The sequence below is a fragment of the Syngnathus acus genome, chromosome 22 (assembly GCF_901709675.1).
Source record: "Syngnathus acus chromosome 22, fSynAcu1.2, whole genome shotgun sequence".
Lineage (NCBI taxonomy): Eukaryota > Metazoa > Chordata > Actinopteri > Syngnathiformes > Syngnathidae > Syngnathus > Syngnathus acus.
In genome coordinates, this window is record NC_051106.1 from 4,199,982 (window position 1) to 4,222,319 (window position 22,338).

Consider the following 22,338-nt stretch of genomic DNA (forward strand, 5'->3'; position numbering starts at 1 on the left):
AAGCAGTTTGATTGGTTCATATTGCCTGCTAGGCAAAATGTTTGTGTGCAGTGGTGACATTTGAATTAGATGTGTGGGTTTAGTGCGTAAGGGAAAAAAACAAAAACATTAAAATAAAGGGAGGACTCTCTAAGACTGAGATCCGAACCTACTCAAGTGTCCCACCTCTTTTTACATATAAAAACATCACAGTTATGACCACAAACACACAAGTAAAGCATAAATCACTTCATAGACTAGCAATGTTTAACATGTGCTTAAAGGATGTCCGCTCACTGCTCTGGTCGTGAGCCAGGGGTTAATGGGTCTCTAAGTGATACTCTCCTCCCGCTTGGAGGCTGAAGCTTCAGCGTGCCCAACAAAGTCTGTGTGTTTATGTGATAGTCAAGTGTGCATGTGTTAATATTGGGAAGGAGCAGTCCAGAGAGCCCTCAATTCCAGGCAGACCGCTTTCCAGGAACCGTGGATGTGGCTTTTGGAGTTTGCATGACCACTAAAAGCTATCCAGAAGGGACTTTTGAATCTCTTTCTGCTCTTGCTAAATTTGGGGCTATTTCCCCCCCCCCTTCCGTTGGGTCTCCCCTTTTACTTTTGAACAAAAGTCCAAGTCAGCCATGATGTTTTTCTTCTTCTATCAAAATGAATTTCTAAAATCGGACATGAACGGCTTCCCACATTCTCTGATCTCTGCTGGGTGCGCATCTGATGGAGCTGGAGGGGTTGATGTGATTTGGGGGGGGAGGGCGTCATGGGTCGCCGACAGTAGTGGACCTGAGGTGCTGCGCTGTGGATGTGAGGGTGACAGGACCAGAGTGATGGCACCTTGGAGAGAGCGTGAGCCTTACTCAGTCACACTCTCTCGCACAAACACAGCTTTGATGCTTAAGTTATGGGCAGGAGGCCGCGGCGCCGGTTCGAATGACCCCACATGAACTCCCTGAAGAGCAGTCGACTTTGATCTACTTTTACTATAATTTAAACACTCATATTTTGGACTCACTGGGCCAATAAAAATAGCATTGTTGCCAGAACAACTATTTATGGGGAACTGCTGTGTTTGTTTCTTGCATAACAAAAGGAGCCTTTCCCCTCAAATGCTTCCAAGACCTAAAATTGAACTTGGTTGCTCAGATATCTGATATGTTCTCCAATCTTAGAGCATGTTCTGCTTTCTTAACTTACAAGACCCAGCAATCATTTAAGTGCTCCGATTGCTCTCGTCTAAAAACTCCCGCGGGAGTCACAGATTTTCAATTTGCATAGCCAAAAGAGATTCAACAATAGGCAGTTATTTGACTTGCAAAGTCGTACACGGCAACGGAGCGCCCGTGTCTTACCGACCATCACGTGACTTCTAGCCGAGCTTAAATTCTCAGCCTACGTCGTCCTGGAGGTGCCGACTTTATTCGTTACTAACCAGATCAAAAACAATATGGAGTGCAGCCATCGTCCAATTGCGCTCCCACCCCCACCCAGGCCATTATCCCGTCTGTCTCGGTAAACAGACCATTAACAGAGAGCGCCGGTGGAGGCCAAATCACTATTGTTTCCCTCTCATAGATCTGTGCAAATATTGATCCTCTCCAAGTACCAGCTTAAATATGTGTGCGGGCCTGTTGAGAAGCCTTTTTACTTGCCCGTGAGTCATTTCTGAAAAGTAGCGAGCATTACACGAGTGACAAAGACACACTTCGGCTTTATCTGCACAAGCAGCACTTTGAGTGTTGTTGTTTTTCCCCCCCTCGGCCGGGCGATGCGCCACACAGACTCGCAGGCTCCCTCTGAAATGCAGCCGGCCAATTCAAGCCATCTCCAGCACGAAGGGAACTCCAGGTTTATTGGCGTCGCAGCTTCGAGGCCAATACTCTGAAGAGGTGATGTCTCCTGACTATTTTGAAGCACAACAAACGAAAGCAGCTGCTCTCTCGAAGGTCACATGCTTTTCCAGTTTGACTCTGCCAATAACTAATGTGCATGCCCACTATGGGTTTGTTGTGATGTGGAGCTTAGGGTAGGAAGTACATCATGTATGCATTGTGAGCCTCCGTCTTTTTACCTCTACCACAACCCCGTCTTTCTTCTTTCTTGTCTTATTGAAATCCATCTTTCCTGCCCCCTAATGCTTCAGGTGATTTGTAATTGATACCCCCTCCTCCCGGGAAAGCTCTATTCTTCCTCTGTGTATAGGTGCTCTATTCCCAGAATGCTACGTCTAACTGTCAAGGTACTTTTGCTATGGGTACGCCTCGGGCCAGCAGCCATTCCCAGAACAGCATATGTCCCTCCATTGTTTACAGCTGCATTTGGTTAGCGACGACACACTGCTGTCACGTCATTCTTCTTCTTCCACAGTCCGCCGGGTGCCCTCCCTCCTTCCTCTAAGCTTTTCATGGTGGCTCAGGGTTATCAAGTGGCAGCCCTGGAGAGGAAAGAAAGATGTGCTCTATATTGAGCCGGGTGTGGGATGTCCCCTCGGCTGTACTTTAACATGAGGCCTGGCCGAGTTCGCCAGACTCTACTGACCCCATCAGGTTAGAATGGGGACGTGCAGGATCAAAACAGTGCCACGGATGAGCGGCGACAGGTGGCAGCTAGGTCAGGAAGTGAAGCCGTCGTCTTCAGGCACATGCAAAACAATCGGCCTTTATTGTCTGTGAGAGACAACAAGAGCGCTTTATCATTCAAGCTTCTGACAACTTACAGATTCTCACTCGGTGTATTAGATGGGTGTCCATTTCAAGTATCAAGCAGAGGATCTGTTAACACTCTAAACATGTTGTTCTTAACTAAGTGTTAGTGATAGCTTCCGCCACTTCTCCTTCTGGGATGCAGCCTCGGTCTGTCAGTGGCGATGATAAGACTCGTGATAATGGAGAAGAGGTGATGTAACCGCACCGAGTCCCCTTAACTCATTCACAAGTTGCGCTAATCTGGTGGACAGTGGATAAGGCTAATAGCTGAGCGTCCTCACACGCTGCCACATCCCAGAGGAAGCTGGATTCAATGGAAAAGAGGATGACCTTTGTCCTGTGGTGCTGAAAGGCTGCTGTTGACAGATATAGTATACCTGTGAGAGTGTTTGCCTTGTCTGCAGGGGGTATCTGGGTTGCAATGTGGACCAATCCTTATAACATGCTGGAGTTGCCGTACGTCCGGAAAAGAAACAACTCTGCCCTTAGACAAACATGAATTGTGTAACCCGCCTGTACACACAATGTGCTCAGTGTGCTGCATCTTCCTTATGGGTACATTTTCTCCGGAGGTGGAGTAGTGGAAAGGAGGGGCAGATGGGGCAACCGTGCTGCGAGTGAAACCGGAGCTGCCAGTGGAATGCAGGGAGGGGGTGTTTTTGGAGAGGAGGCTTTGGCGGGGGTAGACTTAAGGGGTAGGATGGGTGATTAGGGGGTGACAGCTGAGTGGTGACCCCTCTATCGTGACAAATCATCTGGCAGGTGTGTGGCTCTGCGCAATTCCCCCCCCCTCACCTCCTTCCTTTGGCCCTCATCCTTCCCAGGCCTGGAATTCTCAACCGCACTCGGAGCTGGGCGCTAAAGGAAGATTTCCGGGCACCTAGCACACTCTTGACTGGCCTTTGACAAATACGCCGCTCCCTCTGTGTCCCGTGTTTGTCAGCTGTGCTTGTTGTGCACACACAAACATCTCTTAAGTTGTCCTCAGTTATGTTTTGTCAATCTGTCTTTTAAAGACTCATCCTTTTCTTGTTATGTATCATGCTGATGATGAGGCGAGGCAACCAAAAAACGGCTCTGATCCTTTGTAATAAAAAGTGACTGTGGCTCAGGGAGGGCGTTACAAAAGCCAACAGGTGCTCAAGCTGGGGTCCGGTCTCAGGTCATCGCTAATACTTGAAAGGCGGTGTGTGTCTGTGGTGGGTGTTTCAAACGCACAGCAGATTGGCTCACAATAACAAAAACCGAATGCGCTTTCAAGCAAACGGGAATGTTGTCATGTGTAACAGGCTGCAGCCAACAAACAGCGCTTTGACAATGAACGTTTTGTTGGAATGGGCTTTGATTGCGTCGTCCGTCGTCTGCGTGCGTCTGGCTCTGTGGTTTCTGCGTTGATTAAGTGTCTGCCTGCTGAAATAACCAGCGCAGCATATTACACTCTTTTCTTTTCCATCAAGCTTTCTTAATCCAATTCCAGTCAACGTGAAGAGTCTAGACAAGAGGAAGGAACCCAATGCCTGCTATCGTTTGTTTCTTTGATTCAAGAACTGAAGCCATTGTAGGACCAAACTTGGGATGGGAATCTACCTGAAATCTTTCAGGGAAATTTCCGACTATTAGTGGTAGCAGGCTCAGGTATCTTATGACTCCATATTTTGGGAATAGCAGATTGTTTAAAGTGTTGATTTGAATGTACTAAACACTTGCTTTAAATCATTCTAAAATTTGATTGCGAAAGAGATCGGTGAGAGAAAAAAAAAAAACTGGCACAAACCTTCCTCCTGTCAATCTGCACGCAAGTGGAAAACCCCCGGCATATTTTGTGCTTTTGATTGCAGTCTGACTCGCACACTGTCCCACTGTGCCATTACGCTGTCTTCATCACCTGCACTCGCCCTGTCCCGCTCCCCCAAAGCGACATAATGGAGCAGCCCAAAGTGACCCATATTTACACAATAATATGAGGCTTTGAAAAGACTCATATCAAGTTGCAGCTAATGCTCCAGTGGGGCCGAGAGAGTGAAAGATGTTACGGAGCGAAACGGCTTGGGTTTCAGGGCCCTGTGAACAAAAGGCAAGTCTGGTCTTCAGGGAGAATCGGGGGATGGCGTGGGGGGGGGGGGGGGGGGGCTGCTGATAGGGGCATGTGGGCACACTCTTGAAAGCGTAGCTGTTGGTAGCGCATGCTAATCATTTAAAAACAATTGATAGCGAGCTGTGTTACGTCATAATAGACATTTAAATTGTGGTTACCTTCTAGAGTAAAAAATATTAGAAACAGTGTTCGATGCATTTCAACACTACCACAAACTATTCCCAAATAATGCTCCATGTTTTTAATTAATACATCAAAAGTGAGCTTTATTGAGAGTGTTTAGTTGTTGATTGTCAGTTTGTTAGCCGGCTACCTTTCTCCAAATCCAAATATGTTCTTCCTTAAGATTTGCTTCTAAGTTTTACGTCTTCTGTGCTATTTTTCCCATGTTAATAATATACGGCAATATGCATTTCCCAGACACGCTCCCGATTGGCCACGCATAACCAACGTCGAGTGCCGCTTTGTGTACACGCACTTGGATGCCGTTGGAGTTCACTTGGAGATAGAGCCGCTGACTTAATGGAGCAGAACTGAACTAACGTGGGGTGGAAGGGGTGAGCAGAGGCCAATGGGGTTGGTTTAAGAGAAGAGGCTTTGTCATGATGATACCCAAAGGTGATTTTTAACTCCTACCCCCCCCCCCCCCAACCCCCCTTCCTCCACTTCCCAAACCTTCTCTCACACACTGATGTATACAGACTGCACACCCTCCTTCCTCCTTCCCCCCCTCCTGCCTTCATGTTCTCTTTCTGCTCTCCTTTGGGGCAGGTCGGTATAAAGTTACACAGAGCTCTCAGCTTTCTTGGAAGGAATGACCACATGAGTAGCTTGGGGATTAGATTAGCAGGAAGAGCAGACTTAGCCAGGCTGTAAATAGCCCACTTTTTTCACCATTAAAGCGGCCCAGCACAATATAATCAATAGGCAGCACTCATCGGATGCAGGAAGCCATCTGAGAAGACCTCCCTCAAGTGCTCTGAAGGACAGACTACAGCAGCTCGCAGCTAATGAAGTTATTATTAATCACTGGCCCTCCTCTTTTGAACTTGTGTTGTTTCTCTAGTGGCCCATGAGTGGTCTTGCTGCGCATTGACGTCTCCTCGCCGCCTTTCGTCTTACTTTCCCCTCCCGCATGGTTCAGGGTCTCGGCAAGGTCACGCCGTGTGACGTATGAATATTTGCACGCGTACATGCGAGCAACGATACGGATGATCTGTTTGCTGCGTACCTTCACACACACACCTACATCATGCAGGTGTTGGATTACTGGAATGGCGGCAGAATTCAGAGTCTGCCGTCTGTGCTCTTGATTCCCATCTCACTTTGAAGTTAAGCGCATACACTCACTCCTGTGAGGGCGCTAGATGTCGCAACTAAACATCTTGCCATCTTTTACCATTGATACTCATTCAGAAATGGATATTTTTAGTCTGAACTATTACGTTTACTCAGTTGCAGAGTACCACGTGTCTGTTATACAGACGCCTTTATTTATACATAAACATTGTACTAAAACTTTTTTTGAGGGCCTGAACATACACACATTGATCAGGTGGTCCCGTGACTTCTAGCAACCTCGGGAACTGACCCACTTATTCTTAATCTGTCTAGTTTGTTTCATTTTTGTCACATTTGTGTCCAGCCATGTTCTGTGAGATATTTCTTGGCTCGCTAAAGGTTTGGACACATTGCTCTCATTTAAAGTATTTGTTTGTAAAACTTTCCAAACATTCAAAGAAAAAAATGTGGTCATTTTAAATGGACTCTCAGTTGCTGGCACGCTTTTCTTTTGTAGATCTGTCTCAACAAAACAAGTGAGCTGATGGCAAGCACATTGTGTGAACTTTTTTTTTTTTTTTTGAGTGACTGTGTGAAAATAAACACTGACTTTGAGTGTTGCTTAAAACCTGAGAGACTCTGGCAGGATACATCTGTAAGCACTTAAAATAAAAGAGAGACACCTCTAATACTTTAATAGCGCCGTGTTGCCGAGGCTTTCAGGGCACAAGGTGTTCTTAGCGTTAACGTACACTTAGGTCTGTCTGCGTCCATCTCATCACAGGAGCGAAAAGGGCCAGAAAAAATAAGCCCGAGTGTGGATTTAATGACGGATAAACTTGCACTCAAGTTTCTCTGCTTTTGAAAGGAACGCTCAGGCTGTCAGACAGCGTCATTATTTACAAAATACCTCTATGACGTCATTGACGAAGGGAGGGGTGGGCTTTCTGTGTGTTTACAGATACTTGAACAACGTGCGGGCCTCCATGCCTCAGGACACAGCCGGAGGATACAGCTCAGCTTTGGCGTGTCATCGAGCAATCCAGGATGCCTTCAGTGGCCTCTTCCCCCGTACTGGCTGACCCCAAACTCTGACACAACTTTAAGGACTATAAATAAGACATCACTGAAGAGGACAAACACTGTTGTGGTGGTCAGTGATGTGATATGTATAATTGTTTTTTGTGTGTCACTTTTATATATAGAGTAAATAAATCACAATTCAGTCTTTCTTTCATTAAAGCAATTTATTTAAAAAGGAAAAATGTTCAAGGAAGCACTGGCTGGATGCTAACAACTTAAAGCTTGTCTTAAGCAACAGGGACTAAGCAACATTAGGTACCCGATAAACAAATGAGGTCCAGCTGTATACAAAATTCTAAAACATAATGCTCAGTTTCCTATTATATCTCACAAAGTGTCTAATGAGGGGATGAACTCAAACATTTCCTTCAGTCAACTTCAACAGTGACAAGTTGGGATTTAATTCACTTTCAAGATGAATCTGTGGTCTCACACTTTTGCCGCTTGGGGTCTGGTTCCTCTGAAGATTCTGCATAAAATTGAAGGTAAAAAAAAAAGTCCGTCAGTACAATGTAAATTTTAATATACATTGCAGTGACCAACATATTAGGAGCAGCTCTCAACAACTACAAGTTGTCCCTCAAGTCTGAAAACAGAGGCCACAGTGGCAGCATTGTGCCATTACTGCATCAAGTTCACATGCTGTAAATCTTGAAATCATACCAAAAATAGTATGCATTACAATTGTATGAAATGTTAAAAAAATCTTCTGATATTGTGCATTTAAAGTTGTTCTTTTTACATCCAGACTGCTGGATCATCCCTGTCATTTAATTCTTACCTGTCTGTTTTTCATGCTGGCAGAAGAGGACTTCTTTAGGAAGAGTAAAGCTGACACACATCATATCTTTGTTGGGTGCCACGTTGCGGACAAAATGCACAGAGCAGCGGTCCTCCATAGGGAAGCCCAGGGCGAGAGATGCCCTCTCTATCATGTCTCTCTCTGGGTTGTCGTCTTTAGAAAAGCCGTAGCAGTGCACTGTCGGGAGGTTGTGGTCGCAGGGAGCCTCCTGATGCAGGAGGCCTCTGAAGGCATCCAAGAACTCCAGAGCCAAAGCAGGCAGGTTCATTACTACGTGCACACCGCCTTTTCCCTTTAACAGCGCAGGAAGCTCTCGCTTGAGCGGCCCTTGGACGAACGCTCGGCCGTCCAGGTTGAAGCTTTTTACTTTGCCTTCCACCTTGTTGACTTTGCAGTTGTGCTGGAGCCACTTGTATGACTCCGGGTTGAGGTCGTTTGCGAAAACTGTGGCGCCCGAGCGGGCCGCTGGAATAGCAAAGGGTCCCACGCCAGCGAATACATCAAACACGGTCTCACCGCGTTTGATCAGCTCCACCACGCGCTGGTGTTCCGTGCTCAGCCTCGAGTTCCAGTACACACGAGAGAAGTCAAACTCGTATGTCACCCTGTTTTCTTTCACCTGGGGAAACACACGCAAGACTATTCATAGTTGCCAATTTTATATGGTCACAATCTATTTCCCCATGTAGAATACAGGTTTTGAATCGACCTTAAGAGGTTTTTGCTGAACTTACTTTGGCGACCATGTTCTCTTCTCCAGCCAGCATCTCCATCTTGAAGTTGCGATATGTTGAGTCGATGATATTTGTCTTATTGACCACACACGTGACACCGGGGTTCTTGTCCATGATCACTGTACCTGTAATGAGAGGGACAGAAAATAAGTCGCTTGCTTTTTTTTTTAATGTAATGTAAAACTCCTACAAAGTACGTTGGACAGCTCATGAAGCAAACATTAATAAAACAATATATATTACAGTTCCTAGAGTGTCTGCTTTGGTGATACTGGTCCAGGACAGGATGAAAACATATTTCTTAAAACCTCATTCAGTGGCCTGCTTGTCTTTACACTAGTAGAAACACATTTTCACTGTCATGTTGTATTTATTGTATTAATTTGAGTACGTCCCCACTAAAGGCCAGACTACCAAAATGCACAGCTCGCCTCAATGACTCTCACCAATGAGGTTCCTATATGGAAGCTGGTGGTCCCTGAGGTTCATGTGTGCAATGTGTCCAACTCTGCTGAACGCCGACGTCACGTCCTGCCCCAGAGGTAGCACGGCCTCTAGCACCTCTTCACTCTTCAGGTTGTCATAGGCCAATCTCAGCTCATAGTGCTGCAGCTCCTGAGAGACGTCAAATGACCTCAGCGCTTCCGCTTCAGAATCACTAAAGGAGCCTGACGAGGATACTCTGTGAGGGTCCAATAGCACAAGTCTGAAGTCAGGACTCTCCTCTTTGTCCTGCACCACTCTGGGAACCCCCGGGCGTTGGATGGTGGACTTTTTCAGGCTCTTCATCACTTTGTTAATAAACCGCGTGGGCACCCGTAGAGCTGGTACAGTGATTGTCTGTGTGAAAGCTTCTTTGTCAAGAGAAGTCATACCGCGTACTTGCGGCGGCGCGTGGTATAGTTTGGCATCCATTAGTAGTTTCAGGGGAAAGTTAGCACAGGGGAAGGTTGCAGAGCTCCGATTTCGGAGCACAGCGGAGACGTTCGTGTTGTCTCTTGTTTGAACAGATGAGAAGACTCTTCTGAGGAGCCTGTAACGTAAAAGCAGGCGCTTTTAAAACGCACACGTGGCAAAACTTTTAAAAAAACTAACAAACATTACATGTTTAGTTAAGTTAAAGAGGGTGGGTATCAATTTTACCGGTAGATGGCACGAAATATCACAATCGGCTCTTACCTCAACATCCTTCAGAAACGGGCATGCTTGCTCGACAACGTCATTCGTGGTGGACCAGTGCACGCGCGTGATTGGTCGACAGAGACCAGAACCTGTGTTTGATTGGTCAGTAGCTGCAATGACGTTGAATTTGCGACGGAAATAACAAGCATGTGACTGAAACAACAACAAGCCAATAAAAGGAGACAGATGGAAAACTTAAACCTAAGTGAGAAAATGACCAAATAATTCAGTCTGTCAGTCATTGCGCTAAGTTTTTGTGACAGCTTTAAGTTCCCCGTGTTCGCTTCTTTTTGTTGCTTAAAATGAGTACAAACGATAATGCAAACTCGGGACTTTACAGCCAAACAGCCCCCAGAGAGTCAGAGGGGAACGAAACAACGCCTTTGCGGCCAAATGTAAGTAGGAAAACAACAAACTATAAAATATGGTTTTGCTTTGTCCAACTGTTACAACAAATAAGATTGTCACATTCAAATGTTTTACTTCTTCTAAGTAAGGAATGTAGCACAGATTCCTAATTACATTATTGGAAGGAAATTTAGCCCATGACAGCATATTTTCCTTAAAAGCAGAACTGAATACTACTCGTCTGTTGCAATAATTTGTATTTAATAAGTGATTTTGGATATTTTGATTGTGGCTAAATTTTGACGACAGTTCAAGGCATAACTGGTCGAGAAGTCCCGCCCCCTCCTCAGGTGGATCCCTGTTCGAGAAAAGGATGTGTGCACTGTGGATACGTCAACACTTCAAGTTAATTTTAATATTTAAAGCGGCCTCCGGGTCCAGACACTTCCGCTGCCGCGGAGATCGTCCCAGTGAGCATCGATGTGCACGCGTACTCTCTATTGCACTGTTGCGACAGTTGTCGGGACACTTAAAATGGAAAGGAACCTACCAGAGAATGTCAGTGAGTTTTTGGGTTTGTTTTTTTACAAATCGAGGCCAAAGAGTCTCCAATACGCAATGGAAATCAGACTTATTCATAATATTAATATATGTAGAAATCGGGGCTAAAATGGCCTAACTATCTTAAAAAATATTGTGTTGGTTCCAAATTTTAGACTATAATTCTCATATTTTAATTAACTGTTCACATAAATTTAGATGTAATATCCTACATTTTTCATGTGAAGTATTCTATTTTTATTGCCTACTTTATCAAGTTAAACCGGTCACGTGTCACTGATCAAGAAAGTTACAAGCCAGTTTTAATTGTATTGGTGTCAGGTTATATAAAAGCCCGTAAACATCACCTGGGATGTAAAATTCATCTCGCGTTGTAGATGACGTCCAATTTTTTTGGTAGTGTATCTCAGGTCATCAGGTTAATCCACACTTGTTATGACACTGCCACCAGAGTGGCCACTCGTCCTCTCCAGGATATCCCCTATTAAAAGGGTCAGTCAGTTTCTCGAGAGCTCGGGCAGCTGTCCCGCGGCTTGTTGCTCCAAATCCTATCTATCCATTGCCATTTCCATTGCCTGATCCCACATGCCACTGTGTTGCTCTTTCATGAAATCCATCATCAAGCCTGGCCAGTTGTTGTCCGGACTGTCAATTAAAATGATTTCTTCCGTTTCTTAAGCCTTTCTTCATTTTGTGTGCAGATAAGCAGTGCCAGAGGCGCCTCCTTTGCTTTTTCTGTTTTTAACCTAATGAATGCAATCATGGGGAGTGGTATTCTTGGACTTGCTTATGTCATGGCAAGCACTGGCATACTTAGCTTTTGGTAAGCAAACAATAATACGTGTGGCTAAGATGAAACAAGCTGATCTGTGGATGGTCATTTCTATTTGCTCCTCATATCTAGCATCCTGTTGATCCTCGTGTCCAGCCTGGCAGGATATTCCATACATCTTCTCCTCAAGCTCTGTGACCTGACAGGTGAGAGTGGCACTCTCAATATAGATGGCTAAGTATTGCATCAAGAAATCTGAATGAAAATCGCATTATATATATTTTCCCCTATTTTCTCATGCATCATTTGTTGTCTCACGCAGGAATTAGTTCATACGAAGATCTGGGCGGACGAGCATTAAAAAAGACAGGAACAGTAAGTATTGTCTTTTGATTAGGATAAAATCAATACCTATTTGATTTTCAGCAACAAAGTAGACTATTCAATTTTGAAGGTTTCACCGTACTTGCATTCTGGAAGTGCTATTACTAGTTTGTTCAAGATGTACTTATACATGTGCACGCTGCGAACTTGACACTAACCGATTAAAAATGTTTCCATAGGTCCTTGTTGGAATTACAATCCTCATCCAAAATGTTGGTGGTAGGTCTGCTCTTGTTTTTTTTATATATACAATATATGAACTTGCAGTAGTATAGTACAGTAGTAATTTAACAATATTTGTTTTTATTATTGGGCTTGTACTTTAGAGTGGTGTGGCCGTACACCGCATCATGCTCAGTTACGGATTTCCAGAATTTTGAGCCTCACTTAGTGTTACATTCGAACTGTTCACAAAAAAACAATACAGCAATAGTGTTGACCGTGACAATTTGGAGCATGATTTTTATTTTTTATTTTAAATAAAAAGTGAATTTATTGCTATAGCGCTGACATTATCATTATATTATGTTGAATGTACGTATTTTTTTCCACAAGGGTCAGTTTATCCATGAGGCTGAGAGCGCCCCCTACTGTAAATATGACCTGCTGTAAGTTATTGCCGCTGGGCTGTAAAGGCTATTATCCAGACTCTCCCGATAACCTTTGGCCCCATGGCTGCCGTCCTCTCGGCCGCTCTCCCCGGGGCCTGAAACCTGACTTGTGCTCTAATTGATCACTGATGGTAAAACCCACTCCCACCCACTAAGACCCTAATGGGACCCCTCCCCTCAAGACTCCGCCCCCTCACTCTGCAGCCGCGGTGATAGCGCTACGTGGCCTAGCGGGTTGTTGCGCTGCCCACTCTGGTATGTCTGTGGCTTCCCCCAGCATGGGGGCCCGCATCTGTCTGCACCCAGGCCTCCTTTTATAAGAGCGCAATTAGTTTCACTCTGAGTAAACATTCATCGGCACTGCCAAAGGCTGATAGGCCAATTGACCTTAATTACTGGTCAGCCCACAGGCTGGCACAGTCCAATGAAAGTGACTCTTATGTTTCAAACTGATTGTGCTTACTTTGATGACCACATGTACTCACAGACACATGCACATTTTCATCTTTAGCACGCTTGTTGTTCCTTACCACTCTGCTAATAACCGATCCTTCTCTTCACTCAAGGACCTCTTTGTTAGAAAAGTAAGTACTGTACGACCACATCAGGTATTGTGCAAGTGTTGTCATGCGATGTCTAGCTAAGTCAACACATGAAACTGAACCAGCACGTCTTGTCTTGCTTTTGTGGTTGGATGTTTTCTTGTTTAATGTTTGCCAGTATTGTTTGTTCATTTGTATTGTTAGGGAACTTAATGACTCACCTCAGATATAATTACACCACTTGTAATTTGTACACAATGGTGTGCAATTTCCACTGAATGCATAACTAATGTGAACAAATTGTGGTACAGGAAGAAAGCAATTATATTTGAATGCATTTTGATAATGATCTGGATAAGTGTGCATTAGTATTATTATTTGCATTAATATGGTGTTTTAATTGGTCTTCCAGCCCTTTGAATCATATTGCATCCCATCCAACCAGGAAAAAAAATGAACAAATGGACAGACAAAGCTAAATTAGAATCAGAATCATCCTTATCACATTTGTATAAGTGCAAATATGAGAGCAGACATGATAGCACTTACATTCCTGATATCGCTATTTAAGCCTCACTGAAATACAACACCAAAAGTTTATGGTTGTTCTGCGTGTTGAACTTTTTGGTTTGAATGATTTGCACGATTAAAACATTTAAAATAAAATATGCAATGGTGTAAAACTTTGAAAAACAACGATTACCGTCTGAATAGAAACAAATCTTGCGTAGATTGAATATTGCTGCATCCCATAAAAGGAATAAGCAAGAATTTTTTGATAGGGACCACGTGGTGGTTTTCTTCTTCCTTCTTCTTAATTCCCAGCAAATTTTGGATGACGTCTTGCAGCGAATTCTGGCTGGATCCCCAATTCGAGCCCCATTTACTGGCAGCTTTAAGTACTTATTCATGTGTTTCCTTATTCTCAGAGCGAGTGTCCTTGTGTCTGTGTGGGCCGGAGGGTTATTGGACGAATTCTCCTTTTATAAACACATGCAGGATCTGAGGGATTATGATCGTAGTTTATTTAACGGCGAGTGCAAAAACCTCGCCCCGGGGGCAATAACGTCCCTCCTAACCCCGTCTGTGTCTGTCTTCCCAAAATGTAATCCCTTAACATTATCTGCCTTTATCACCGGCTGCACGCTGCATCTGAAGCCCATTTCACACCACAAACATGCTCTTGTTCTTCCGCAACCTCTGTGGCTTTTTGGGTTTCCCCCCACCAACCCACCCTTGTGAATGACCCAAGGAAGTGACCCCAACCCCCTTCTCGAAGGATGCGGGAGCCCGTCGGAGGCTGATAATGTCCTGTTTCCGAACGAGGTGGAAAAAAGGGAGAAGTGGCGGGATTAGCGTCAGATATGATTATTGTTTGCATTCCTCCCCCTTGCATTTCTCCAAAGATCTGCGCTACGTCTGCTCCTCAGCACTCGGGGCTTTGCTGCTGAGCCCCTTGAGCTGTCTGCTCCACCCATCTGCATTAACTCAGGCCCCTCCACCCTGCGTGCTGGACACCCTTCACCTCCCACATAGAAACTAATAAGAATACAATCGTTTGACGCGTGTGGGCATTTTGTGCTTTTTGTTTTGACTGTCTTTGCAAGCAAACACACTGAACTTTCCCTCTGCTCTCTCGCAGCCATGTCGTCATATTTGTTCATTTTGAAGTCCGAGCTTCCGGCGGCCATCGGCAGCATCCTCAGTCCGGACCAGTCAGGGTGAGTGCACTTCTGAATTTTTATTTTGCACTTGCAATTGGATCATTTATTTTTAAACAAATAAAAAAAACGAGTAAAATAAAGTTTTACACCCTACATAAACAATAGATGTATTCTTTATTATTTAATCAATGTTAAAATACATGATACAATTATTATTTTTTTACTATTTACTTTTTTATTATTATTATTATTGGTTGGATGAATAGGGAATTGATTTATGAATAAATTAGTCCATGCAAAAATAAAAAAATGGCCAAAGGACTAATTCAAACAAACAAAATTTAAAACAACAACTCTAATAAAAATAATCCCAGTCTTCCTGATGTGTCCACTGCTTCATTGTTTTCACACTTTCTTGCTGTACTAACAGAGTGGTAACAATACTTTGAACAAGCGTCCTTCGAATGGCCCACAACGGACTTTCAAACACCACCGTCACATACATCCTAAAAACACGTGGGCAACAAAAATGATTTGCCCTCCAGTAAGATACGACAATGTAACCAAACTTGACAGTTATCAGTTCATACAGCTCGTGTGCAGTCGTGCTTAATGATGTAGCGGTCGAATGTAATCCAACCAATCTCTCCCAAAAGCATTACTGCTATACTAATACTTAGTGAGTAATTGCACTATTAAATAGCACCGCAGCACATTAGCTGCAGCCACCGGTGTCCTTCTACGTCCGGGAACTTCCCTCTCTCACAGGGAAGTCAAAAGAGTGACTTCTTCCACTCTGTCATTTAGTGAGAGCTCTCTCTAGCCGATTGTTCCTCAAGGCAGCTGTTTTGTATTAGCGCTCCGCTTTCACCCTCAAATCTCTCACACATGTTCCCCGGAATCAGACTGATACAAGGGGATATCAGTTTTGCCATTGTAATTACAGCCCACTGCACATTTTGTTAATGAGTGGTTTTGAGAAGCCTAGCAAAGATGTTTTGTATTATGACGTGTTCTGTTTAAAAAAAAAAAAAAAAAAAAAAGTAAAATAAAGTCATTCTACTTTTATGGGCCGTTTATCGTAAAACAGCCAGACCCCAAATTCCTTAGCTCTCGTGCTTCGTTGCGGAGGAGAGATTATTGTGCTACGCCGGCCAGATTTGTGCCTTTATTAAATGCTTTTGTTAAGATGGACTCCAAGGTTACTCTTCCATTGCTCAAATCTGTCCTGCATGGTGGAATAGCGTGAAATTGTCCATATTTCACAGGTCCCCAAGGTATCTTATTCCTCTGTAATCAGCCTGGAGCCACATGGAAAGAATCCTCACACATATAGATGTTTTTTGTGTGTGTGCGTGTCTATTTTTCATATCGCCCTAATGTTAGAGAAGATACCCCGACTCGCCATTTATGTATTAATTAATCATTAAATTCCACCTAAATTATGTAGCATAGTTGTCTTCTGAATTTTAAAATTCAAACTCTTCTCTGAAGTACAAAGAAAGGTCCATAATATGGTTGGATGAGTTAGTGAGGAAGAATTTAAGCCATCAAACCATCTTTTCAGCTGAATCAGTGCATTTTATATTTGACATTCTCAAGCTCAAATACACAGTCGCAAATTTTGTTGGGAAATTATTGAAAAACTCACATTTGCTGCTTTTGTGCACAGAGCCAAGCTATGCGACGATAAAATGATTGTTCTGGTGTCATTTTGAGCTGAGAGGTGGAGCTTCATTTATTCAAGCATAGCCTAATATGCTTTGCCACCCTCTTGTGGTGTCTCTAGGCAATTACACCGCATTTTTGGTGGCCATCCATTGTGGATTTTTGCGATTCATGGAAGGCTTCGGATCATATTCTGCGCAAATAGCTGGGCTTCACTTTACAACGTTTCACTTTAACGTCTGGCGCCGTTAAGGATCTGACACTAAAATAAAATATGTGAAGTTGCAGAGATAACATAAATGTGTGAGTGCCCATGCTAAAAGCTGTAGCAGTGAAACAGGCATGGAAGGGTCACAGGGGGTTGATGTGGTCAGAGCAGGTGCCGCTGACGTTGGAAACCCCATAAAGAGCGCTGGAGCCAGGCCCTGCCGTCCCCAACGGCAGGCAGCAGTCTTCCCATCTGACCTCCACCCCAGCGGACCCAGCGTGCCTTCCGCATGCGTCAGCTCCAACACCGGCTCACCTCAATCACCATTAAAGAGCCCCGCCTTTTTCTTCGGCAAAGGAAAATATTATTCCCCCAACTCTGCAAAAACCAAGCGATACGTGGTGTGTTCTGATCTGATGGCCTGGCGCTGCGTTTGAATGTGAATTATATAATTGTTATGGTTTGCGAGAGCAAAAGCCTTTAATGGGTACCACATGAGAGCTCTGTCGCTTTGTGTTTGAGTGTTATATGGAGACAAATTTCCATAGAAGGTACTTCAAAAAGTCCTCACTGTCCCTGACATTTCGGAACCAGTTTTTAGCTCTATAATGGCTCAGATTTAGTTCCGAACTCCTGTTGTTGAGCAGAAGAATGCTCTCCTGAGCTTTGGGCTGTTCCCAATTTGCTGGATGTTTGGTGAGGTGTGTTCTATTTACTACTTCTTATCCCTCTCTTGTTTTCCAGAGATGTTTGGTATTTAGACGGCCGACTGGTCCTGATCCTCATTACGTTATGTGTGGTGCTTCCCCTCGCGATGTTTCCCAAAATTGGTGAGGAAACAAGTCGAGTGGCAGCGTTCAAAGCCTCCTCGGTCACATATGTTTTGCCCTTTAAGGCTTCCTGGGTTACACTAGCAGCCTGGCCTTCTTTTTCATGCTCTACTTTGTCATTGTGGTGAGTTGTCATTTTTTCCCTCCTTTTTGTTTGTCTGTTTTTTGACCTGTTTGCCTCCTCCTCAGGTTGTGGTCAAGAAATGGTCCATCCCCTGCCCGCTACCACAAAACGTAACATGCCAGGTAATTTGAAGTTTCTTAAGTAGGTCACATAATATGCCAATGTTGTGTGACAGTGACAGTCTAGACTAAAAAAAAAAGGGGGGGGGGGTCTGCTTGATAAGGACCAGAGAGGGTGTGCGGAGTGAGTGCTACCTGAGGGGAAGGAAGTTCAGGTGACCCCACCTCCTCATCCCCTCAGCCTGGAAGTGACCTCTGGCCTCTTTTATTATACAAACCACACTAGAACTCCAGACCTGGCTTGGGTTAACTTAGAGCCTTGTTTACTTTTCAGCCCCAAACTGCCAATCAGTGGAATTCTGCTTTTTTTTTTTTTTTTCCCCCCAGCAGGACGAATACTGTAAAGTCAAACTGTCACAACCATCAAAACTTTATTGGCTTTGTATGTGTGAACATTTTCATACATTTATAAAGGAACTTAATAATTGTGTGGGAAAAAATATTGAAAATTTAAACTATTCATTTCTAAAACTACACAAAAAAAAAAACACACCTCGTATTCTTATTGTTGTCCTACAATCTTTCCTTGTATTTGTCGTTTTTCCATCTTGTCTCGGTGATAACAGACTCCCACTTCTGTCTTTGTTTGTGCAGGTATCAAATTCCTCTGACATGGAATGCACGCCGAGACTTTTCATTGTCTCCAGTCGGGTACGTACATCAAATCAGTCCTCCCTGCCATACACACGTGCATACACAAACACTCAGTAAAAACGAGGTGGCTGTGAGAAGTCATTAAAAGTGTCTGCTCCAGTCTGCAAGTTCTGCTGACATGTCACACTTTCACCATGACTCACGTATGCATGTAGAAAGCTCATCACGGGCATGCTTTAAAGTTAATTAATTCAGAGAAAATACAACTATGATGATTCCTCCAGCCACCAATGTGATCGTTTTCTCAAAGCCACACCGGTGTGTATTTTCAGGGTGCCTACGCTATCCCGACCATGGCCTTCTCTTTTTTGTGCCACACAGCTGTCCTTCCAATCTACTGTGAACTGGACCGGTCAGTTATACAATTTATTTATTGTTTGCATGTTGGAAGAAAAAAATCAAATGAAAAATTGAGAAATCCATGTAAGTTCTCCATCTCTCACCCGGAACCCATCATTGTGCTTCATTGCTTGTATCTTCCTTCTCCTTCGCTTTTTCAGGCCGAGCAAATCGAGGATGCAGAATGTTGTCATTGTCAGCATCAGCCTCAGTTTCCTGCTTTACTTGGTTTCGGCACTTTTTGGTTACCTCACCTTCTACGGTAGACCGCAACACACAGTCCTCACCAAACCAGTCCAGCAAAACCTCATGCTCCATCTGAATTGCAGCTCATGTAAAGTCTGAGCTTTTACTCAGCTACAATGCGTACATGCCACGTGACGTCTTGGTGATGACGGTTCGGCTCGCCATCCTTATTTCAGTGCTGTTGACCGTACCAGTCATCCACTTTCCCGTGAGTAGCGAATTGTGTTTTTCTGACCTAAGTGTAATCCGTAGCTCTTCACCTCGGTATGTATGTGTTTGTATTTTCAAGGCTCGTAAGGCCGTGATCTTAGTGCTGCTTGGAAATCGTCCATTTTCCTGGTTGACCCACATCATGACCACTCTGGTCATCCTGGGAGTGGTGCTCTTGCTGGCCATCTTTGTGCCTGATATTCGAAACGTGTTTGGAGTAGTGGGTAGGTATCGATGTTGTCATTAAGTTGGATTTAACAAATGTGATGTAGCACTCTGATGTCACATTTGATTGATTCCCGTCTTACCTGTAAAATGCCACTAGGTGGCAGGGTTCACTCTCAATTACATTTCTCTCAGGGACAAGTAGTTTTACTTTATTTTAGTAATTAAATAGTCAATAAAATTCCTGTACATGTATATAGCTTTGGATGAAATGTTTTGCACCTATGTTATGGGTAATTATTTGGAGCAGTGCGTTTTTTTTTTTTTAAATACCGTCATCGGAGAGTTAAAAAAATATTTTTAAATTTCTCTAACAGTTGACAACTTTAATTATGCTGACTGTCTTTTGCATTGGCTATTTGGGAAAATCAGCAAAAAATAATTTGGTGCAAAGTATACTGTCATTGCAATGTCTGCTGGTGTATATTTAAGCATTTAACGAAGCATTTAAAGACGCATTTAACGACGCAGTTACCCTCACACAAGTTGTCGTCCTTGTTTGCCAGGATCGACCACATCCAGCTGCCTCTTGTTTGTCTTCCCCGGCCTCTTCTACCTCAAGATTAGCCGCCAGCCTCTCAGATCTTTAGACTCCATCGGGGTAAGTCTGTTCTCGTCAGACAGAAGATGTGAAACCATTTTAAAGCGCTTCTCTCAAAAACAAAATCCAGACAATTCCTTTAATGCAAACGTTGTGTTTGTAGGCGATGTTCCTGGTGGCCTTTGGATTAGTCGTGGGCGTCATCAGCCTCTCAGGCATCATTTTCACATGGGTACAAAGATTTTAGCCCATCCCCTCATTCCTCTTTCTCAAAGCACAAGGGCAAAAAGGGAGAATTATACCAAAGAAAATTTGGGATGGGATAAAATGATAGACACTTGGTAGTCTGTGTTCCTCAGGCTGTATATTTTTCCTGTAAAGTTTTTATCATGCATAAATATCACAACAAGACTTTAAGAGCTGACCCCAATTTCAGGTTGGCTATCTTTTTGCTTTAATTTTCCATTTACCTCATAAATATTTTAAAGGGATAATATTGTTTACATTCTAAGTTTTCCTCATTGAAACTCCTGCACCTTTTCAAATCAAGTGTATCCCCAATCTCCCAAAAGTAATTTTTTGGAAGCACTTAACTGCTTCATCAAATATTGTTATCGCACATATTTGCCAAATTTAATCACGATTATTTCATTTCACTAAATTATTTTTTTTGTAATCATTTGTCACTTAGATTTGTCACTTTCTGTACATTCCAAATTGTGTATAGTACGTTTGCTGCTACTTGGTGCTAGTCATCATTTGGAATCCTCTTGATTATACTCTAAATGGTTATGTAACCTATAATCTGATGTACTCTAATCAAATGAAAAACATTAAATAAAAGGGAAATTCTGCATTTTTCTATATGTCACAATGTTTGCTCTATTAGAATTGTGAAATATTTGGAAAATGTTGTTTGACACCTCGATCCGGTCAGCACATTTTATTTGGTCCACCTTGCCGTTCTAAAACAATTTTTTTAAGAAACACAAAAAAATGCTAAACACCTTACCAACTAGTCTTCATTTTATTTTTAAGTATTTCTTAAGTATAAGTACATTTTTAATTATTTGTAAGTAATTTCTTCTAGTTCTGATGTTTTATGTGTATCTGTCTCAGTGAGGCATTTCACTGTAATGCCAAAAAAATGCATACAAATTCATAAATTACATTTCTGTCTCCCTGCATATTTTTTTCTGAGATGATGATCTCCAATCTCAAAGTTCTCAATTTGTTTATCTTTTAAACTGATTCCATGTTGCACAACTTCGCCATTGTATATGACCTTAATGTTTTTTATGCATGCAAGGCACGGCTTAACTATAGGAAGAGATTAGGCAATGCAAAAAAAGAAAAAAAATCCCACTTTTATCACTAGAGATAATGTTTTCATGGAGGTCTTATGACACAAAACGTATGCGGGACTGTTTTTGTTTAGTTAAATTTACTCTAGTGTCCATTGATATGACCACACCATCTCCGGGGGTCAAGGGATGGAAGGAGTTGCAGAATGGTGAAGGGGGCTCAGTTCCACCCCCCTGTGGACTGCCTCCGCTCTTATATTGTTCTAAGAGGTGTTGGCTGTGTTTTTTTAAATAATCAGCCATGTTATTAAAAATCAGGAATTTCTGCTTAACCGTGTTTTTGTGGTCCCGATGTCCCGGCTTTGACCTTGGACTGAAGCAGACTGGAATGACACGTACAGGCCTTCATATTTGAGTTTCAATAACATCGGACCAACAGGAAGTGCCTGTCAAGTTCTGTTTGTGTGAAGCACAGCGTTTTGGGTTTAATACATATTGGAATAATGTGGCACAATGCAGCCAATCAGATTGTCTCATTTCCTGCTCACAACCGCTAGAGGGCGTACTTGCATATATCTGGAAATTACTAGGATTTGAAGTTCAATTTGTTTATTTCTTTGGATTATTGGCTCTGGAACAGCAGCCGATGTAGGGTGAAATTTTTCATCCAAGACTGGTCGCCAGTTTTCTCCGAGGTGATTGTGAACTTGGCACCTGCAAGCGATCACAACATGACCAAATGTCAGCATTTGTACGTGACTTTTCCTCGAATGTGCTTTGTTTCTTAGATTGTTTTTTTTGTCTCTTGTCCAGCAATTTAATATTCCAATTTAATATCGTGACTCAGTAACACTCCTCATACAGTTCCCCCCCCCCCCCCTGCAGATTCTCACTACTTCACTTCCATATCGCAAATACTGCATGAGGAGTTGAGGGTAAGCACATAAGACTGCAAGAACAACAACAAGAAAAATATAATTTTTATAGCGCCAAGATGAAAATCGAGGTCAAAGGTGGGAAAGGTGAAATAAGGCTTAGGTCAATAAACAACCATGCGCTGTTTCAGGAAGTGTCAGTGGGGAGTTGGGTTATTATGCCAGGTTGAGAGGTGGTGGTCAACA

At 43.2% G+C, this 22,338-nt stretch overlaps 3 protein-coding genes across 6 annotated transcripts in view; 2 read left to right on the plus strand and 1 right to left on the minus strand.

The window, feature by feature from the left end:
• Window positions 1-7,300, plus strand: part of mnat1 (MNAT1 component of CDK activating kinase) — a 25,884-nt gene extending 18,584 nt beyond the window's left edge. For all 3 annotated transcript variants that reach the window (XM_037240741.1, XM_037240743.1, XM_037240744.1), the window contains exon 9: window positions 7,028-7,300. In XM_037240741.1, coding sequence (XP_037096636.1) covers window positions 7,028-7,148 — 121 coding nt within the window. In that variant the 3' untranslated portion in view covers window positions 7,149-7,300. The remainder of the gene's footprint in view (window positions 1-7,027) is intronic.
• trmt5 (tRNA methyltransferase 5) overlaps window positions 1-9,927 on the minus strand; it is a 9,971-nt gene extending 44 nt beyond the window's left edge. The window contains exons 1-5 of one of the 2 annotated variants that reach the window (XR_005096203.1): window positions 9,865-9,927; window positions 9,132-9,718; window positions 8,686-8,810; window positions 7,931-8,570; window positions 7,483-7,618 (exon numbers count right to left, since the gene is read on the minus strand). Coding sequence is in view for 1 of the 2 variants with exons in the window: in XM_037240740.1 (XP_037096635.1) it covers window positions 7,560-7,618; window positions 7,931-8,570; window positions 8,686-8,810; window positions 9,132-9,718; window positions 9,865-9,872 (1,419 nt within the window). In the remaining variant the exon portion in view is untranslated. Of the gene's footprint in view, window positions 1-7,294; window positions 7,619-7,930; window positions 8,571-8,685; window positions 8,811-9,131; window positions 9,719-9,864 lie in introns of those variants that run through there. The other variant, XM_037240740.1, reaches the window with a different exon arrangement.
• Window positions 9,928-9,996: 69 nt separating this feature from the next.
• slc38a6 (solute carrier family 38 member 6) lies at window positions 9,997-20,773 on the plus strand. The gene is made up of 16 exons (XM_037240745.1): window positions 9,997-10,262; window positions 11,478-11,599; window positions 11,681-11,754; window positions 11,871-11,923; window positions 12,112-12,151; window positions 14,728-14,806; window positions 17,370-17,455; window positions 17,521-17,579; window positions 17,645-17,701; window positions 18,293-18,349; window positions 18,625-18,704; window positions 18,853-18,953; window positions 19,021-19,145; window positions 19,227-19,371; window positions 19,879-19,973; window positions 20,077-20,773. Exons 1-16 carry the CDS (start codon window positions 10,170-10,172, stop codon window positions 20,158-20,160), a joined length of 1,350 nt encoding a protein of 449 aa, XP_037096640.1. The 5' UTR covers window positions 9,997-10,169; the 3' UTR covers window positions 20,161-20,773.
• Window positions 20,774-22,338: the final 1,565 nt, after the last annotated feature.

Bases quoted from the DNA above. Each gene is read 5' to 3' on its own strand.
- slc38a6 (XM_037240745.1), top strand. From the start codon at position 10,170: ATGAGTACAAACGATAATGCAAACTCGGGACTTTACAGCCAAACAGCC. The intron at 11,924-12,111 runs GTAAGTATTGTC...ATGTTTCCATAG, and splicing joins CATTAAAAAAGACAGGAACA to GTCCTTGTTGGAATTACAAT. The intron at 19,372-19,878 runs GTAGGTATCGAT...CTTGTTTGCCAG, and splicing joins AAACGTGTTTGGAGTAGTGG to GATCGACCACATCCAGCTGC.